This window comes from Perkinsus marinus (assembly GCF_000006405.1).
Source record: "Perkinsus marinus ATCC 50983 genomic scaffold scf_1104296950436, whole genome shotgun sequence".
Lineage (NCBI taxonomy): Eukaryota > Perkinsozoa > Perkinsida > Perkinsidae > Perkinsus > Perkinsus marinus.
This window is the reverse complement of record NW_003209596.1, coordinates 411,731-416,971: the sequence shown is the minus strand read 5'-3', so window position 1 is coordinate 416,971 and position 5,241 is coordinate 411,731. Positions and strand designations below refer to the sequence as shown.

At 46.3% G+C, this 5,241-nt stretch overlaps 2 protein-coding genes across 2 annotated transcripts; one reads left to right on the top strand and one right to left on the bottom strand.

The window, feature by feature from the left end:
* Positions 1-1,880: 1,880 nt before the first annotated feature.
* Positions 1,881-2,792, top strand: Pmar_PMAR018599 (Uridine phosphorylase, putative; the record flags this gene model as incomplete). The annotated part of the gene is made up of 1 exon (XM_002778113.1): positions 1,881-2,792. One exon carries the CDS (start codon positions 1,881-1,883, stop codon positions 2,790-2,792), a length of 912 nt encoding a protein of 303 aa, XP_002778159.1.
* A 1,440-nt stretch (positions 2,793-4,232) lies between these two features.
* On the bottom strand, positions 4,233-4,528 carry Pmar_PMAR018598 (hypothetical protein; the record flags this gene model as incomplete). The annotated part of the gene is made up of 2 exons (XM_002778112.1): positions 4,233-4,343; positions 4,448-4,528. 2 exons carry the CDS (start codon positions 4,526-4,528, stop codon positions 4,233-4,235), a joined length of 192 nt encoding a protein of 63 aa, XP_002778158.1.
* Between the last annotated feature and the right edge of the window lie 713 nt (positions 4,529-5,241).

The following is a 5,241-nucleotide window of genomic DNA, read 5'->3' as shown; positions in this document are numbered from 1 at the left end:
CAGCCAAGCAACACAAGGGGCATCGTCTATAGTTGGGAATGACCCGTCCTGCCTCTATTTTCACAATGGACGGTGGGGTGGCGAACATCACCCTCAATCTGAAGGAGTTCCAAATAGTTAGTCACATAACAACGGTTATCGGCTCAGTCTTCTAGACGGCAGCGAGTCGAACGACAGAGGCAGGCGACGTGCGATCAGCTGCTGAGTGAGTTCGCTTGGCCAAATCATGAGATGCCAAGCGATGACCAGATAGTATCTATGGAGAAGACGAGCATAGCATGGTGTTGCGGGGGAATAGATGATCACTCACTTGCAGTTTATTGTTCTTCGCGACGGTGCGCGAAATCAGGCTGGTGGCATGCTGATTGTGCCAAACTCTGGGCTGATGCCACTTCGACCGAGGCTCCCGATCTGGAGGATGAGACCATACCTTGGTACTGCCCTAGATGTACATCACGTAAGGGTCGTAAACGTAAGAGGCGGGAAGAACACTTGAGGTAAGCGTAGAGAGCTGTTATTGACGCTTGAAGGATAGGTTCGATATCTGAATAGATACGAAAGGGTGAGGATTTCTGAAGGATTAACGGCTGATGTCAAGCCCACTATCTACTCAATTTCGATGACTAAGTATAACTTACTGCATGTAGATCTTTCACATCAATTAGTTCCGGATTGTACTTCATCAGATGAAACGAGACTTTAGTTGAGAAACATAGATTGAACCCAATCGAATCAGAGATTCCAACTTTAAAATCACCATCGCGATAGCTCTACGAATGATTCGCCACAGAGCATGTAGCAAAAATTGTGACACCGCCCCCCCAACGCAACGAGGAAAACACGAAGCTAAAGCTAGTGGGAATTGTTTAGTGCTGGAACCGCGTCAGTACCATAATTCATGCTTCATGAACAATATCTATGAATCACGAACTATAATACAAATAACACAAATACGCCAGTGATACACCTATCATGAATTAGGTAAATTCTCACACGTGCTAGCACACGTTCAGCACGCCGATACATAGCTAAAATAAAACACGGCGTAGAGTCAAATTTCTCGAATGATGCATTGTCAACAAGTCATAGAAACACATGATATGCCTGATAAGTCATTGGTCAAAATTGAATAGTCCAGTTATCAAAGCTTGAGTATTAGCAACTTCTAAGAGGCTTCATAAATTTATGGAGTTCATGGCATGAACAGTCTGCGAAATAGATCGTAGTGGCGGGCGAGATTTGAATTCATCTTCCTTAAATCTCGGACGTGCCACTGTGGCTCAGCCACAATTAGTTTCCTAAACATTTCAACCTCTAAGAGGCAATGGCCCATTGCCAATGGGAGATCATTTTTGAGACGGTTATCTTGGAGAACTTGGTAAATCTTGCACTTCCTCAACAGCGCGTTTGGTGCACTTGGCAAAATCGAGGAAAACGGCCAACCCCGAAAACCCTCCGATTGCAAAGCGTGAAGCACTGAGGGCTTGCGGGGCGGCCGTAGGCCGCCCTCCGTACCAGTTGCTGAGTGGATAAACTTTCGAGGTGATTGGTGCCGGTGAACCCTCTCACTGGTGCGGATGAGCCCCCTATGCCTTGAGCTCTTGGCTGGTCTCGAGAAATCCTAATTTTACTCTCAGCCCTTTCTTCTAACGTAATTTTCTTATGAGTATCCTTGTGTGCAAAGTCTCATCAATACTAAGCAAAAACGCTCAGGCGGTACTTCCCCAGTCGAATAAATGGAACTGGCATCGATCCAAGGTCGAACCAGGCATGTTGCGCTGTTTCACAAGAGGGACAAGGCTGAGCTTTGTAGCTAACGTCGTCCACCGCCATGTCAATAAGAGTATCAAACTCATCTTCGAGTATTTATAATAATCATAATGTCGACTACTTCTACCCCCGCTTCCAGGCACAACATCTCTCCCTATGCCCAAGCCTTGTCTTGTGACCATTACTATCATCTTGGTCTCGATACCGATATGGACCTTCAGGCCCTCTTCGGTGATGTCAAGTACTTCGTTATGATGGGCTCTCCTGCCCGTGCTGAGACCTTCGCTGAGGTCATGGCCAACGCCTTTGTGGAGCAGGGCCTCCCTAAGCCTACTGTTATGCGTCTTGGTAAGACTGAGCGTTACAGCATGTTCAAGTGTGGGTCTGTGATCTCCGTGTCTCACGGTATGGGTGGTCCCTCTCTTCATATCCTCATGAACGAAGTTGCCAAGTTGTGCAATCATGTTGGTATCATCGATACCGTCAGGTGGATCCGTCTTGGTACCTCTGGTGGCTGTGGTGTTGCTCCCGGAACCGTGGTATGCACCACTCAGGCCATCAATGATGAGATTAAGCCCTGCTGGAGAACTGTGCAGCTCGGTAAGGTCTTCGAGGTCCCCACTGATGTTCTCGATATGCAGTTCGTCGATGATATCATCGCCAGTGCCCCTGAGGATATTCCTGTTGTGAAGGGTAAGACCATGGCTGCTGATGATTTCTTCGAGGGTCAGGGCCGTACTGATGGTGCTCTCACTCCCTGGTATACTGAGGAGGATAAGATTAACTTCCTTCATCGTCTACATGATGCTGGTGTCCGCAACATCGAGATGGAGAGTGTCGCTCTTATGGGTTTCTGCCAGCGTGCCAAGATCCCCGCTGCTTGCGTATGTGTGACCTTGGTTAACAGGTTGGAAGGTGATCAGATTACCTCTACTAAGAGGCAACTCGCCAAGTACAACGAGTACTCCATTCGTGTGGTCAGCAATTTCATTGCCACCACTCAGGCTAAGACTGCTCATTAAATGATGTATTCATAGGTTTGTTGTATCGTGAATATCTAGTCAATGTATAGAATGTATTTTCTTCAATGGGACTCTAGATAGTCCCGAGGTTATTAACCTACTATCTAGTGCCGTATTTCGGCTCCTAACTTTATGTTCCTCCACAACATAGTTAAGGATAAGGATTTGTGTTAGTAAACTGGGAGGGATGGAGGGACTTGTAAGTGAGTTTAGCAATTGAAGCGCTGCATGCTCGTTCATTACCCTGTTATCAAGCATATCGAAACAAGAACAATAACAACCAAAACAGGACGTTGAAATGGCTGTTATTTCTTTGTGAAAATAGAGCGCAATTGACTGTTATAAATAGTTTCCTCGAAGGATGAATAAGTCGGTTCTTTCAACGGTGACTCCTTCAATAGCCTATTAAGGAAAGACTTTTTATTTGTAATGGTATAAGTCGCTCTTGAAATCGAGAGGGGCTCCTGTCGCGATCACGCCAACAAGCCTAGAGCTCGTCATCAATACGCTCTTTCGTTGACGATGGGTGCCTGAAGGCGTCGGCCAAAGATCATTGAGTCGATCCAAGAAGGGGAACCATATGTAACGCACATCAGAGGATCGCTTGTCACACTTATGCTGTCCGCAATCTTTCCTCTCACCCTTATTTTCATCCTCATCTCCTCCATGAGAAGAGGACGAAGACGATTCGCCGAACACTCAATGCTTGCGATAAATACAGCATCTTCCCGTTTTCCGCTGGTTCAATAGTAGAACTGTTGGTCTCAGTGGCCGACGCGACAGTGTAGCCACTGCACAACATCTCACTGTATTATATCTACTGCGGTATATAACAACAAGAACAACCCCAGTCAACTGTCAACACAAAAATCGATGAATTTTTCGTCGGAAAAGGGCTAGAGTTCGTGATGACGACGATAGTTATAGGGTATGCTACGAAGTACAGCAGACTTGAGCAATAAATGTGATTGTCCTCCACAATAACGACCCTCTTTCAAGGAGAGTCTCCTAATAGGATAACATGATGTATTGACAATAGACGAGTACTGGTACAGCGAAAACACGGATAATAAGAGTCCCACCTGGACTATGACGGCTAGCATGAGAGTGAGTTCACGACGACTACAAAGTTTAGCGAGTAAAAAAACACGGCAAGATATCTCGGTAGGGTGCACATCACCGTGACGGTGCAACAACAACAGGATAGACCTCGTAATTACGTAATTGACGAGCCATGTACGGGGACGATGTGCTCAAAAACATGATACAGGTAACGAGATGAAAAACCGTGAGAGAGTAACGATAGTAGTCGAGACAGATTCCGCGAAAGCGAAACACTGTTGCTAGCAGCACGCAAAGACAACAGCAAAGTTGCAACAATCAGAAACTTTGCCAGTTTTCATATAGTCGCGCAAAACCCACAATCGTGCTTTCATCTATCTACACTGCAGTAGCAATAGCCTCATCAGCGACAGTAGAAGAAGACCTAACAGGGTCGTCTTCCTTGCCGTAGTACTCAGAGATCGTGATATCGCGTTCGACAACTATCCACTACGAGCAACCAGACCGACCACTGCGATGAGGCTGCAAACGACGATGATGCTGCCAACAACAATGCCGCTAAGATTGAAGGCGAAGGCACATATTAATGCCACTGCAACGAGAGTGAGAATGGTGATGAGCCACAAGACCAGGAGAGTGATGGCCTTAGCGAAAGAGATGTGGAGCCGTTCCATAGAGGGAGTGACAATAAAAGATAGTACGTATGAAACAAACCTGACAACAGTACACCTTCGCTACTGCAATACAAAAACATTACTTTCCTATACTTCAACACAGTACCCCCGATCGAAACTACAGTTGCGAGGTCCGAGGTCCTGACGCTAGCAAAGATACTTTCAAGCTAGCCAGAGTCTCCGATCATATCGGTGACGGACCCCCGAGGGGCCCATCCATGCTGTTATGCTATACCTATGGGTGTAATATAAACCTAGCCTTATAAAAAACTATTATTTCCCGAAGTTACGCCCTGAACACAGTGCTGTTACTTAGAAGACGTTAAGAGACGAGCAATGTTGCTATTGTCGTTAACAACGAATCGTTATAGTGATGATACATTTCCACAGTCAAAACTGCGCGGCTCATCCAGGTCGCCTCAGACTTGAACTCTGTTCACAGACAGTTGGACTATCCTTCTCAGCGACCGCAGTGCCCAACCGCTGGCCTCGCGAGTCTCTCACAGAGAACACAAACTTAAAGGCAACTCCAAAGGCAAGCCATGCAACACCAACAGAGATGAGGACGATCACCCAAACAGGTTGTGTCTGCATTATGTACACTGATATTAGAGAACAAATTATAGCTACTAATACAACACCATAGCACAACCCCAAGAAGATGTATGTGCAGTGGGACAGCTCCACACAAGCAGACATGGTGGCTATAGAAG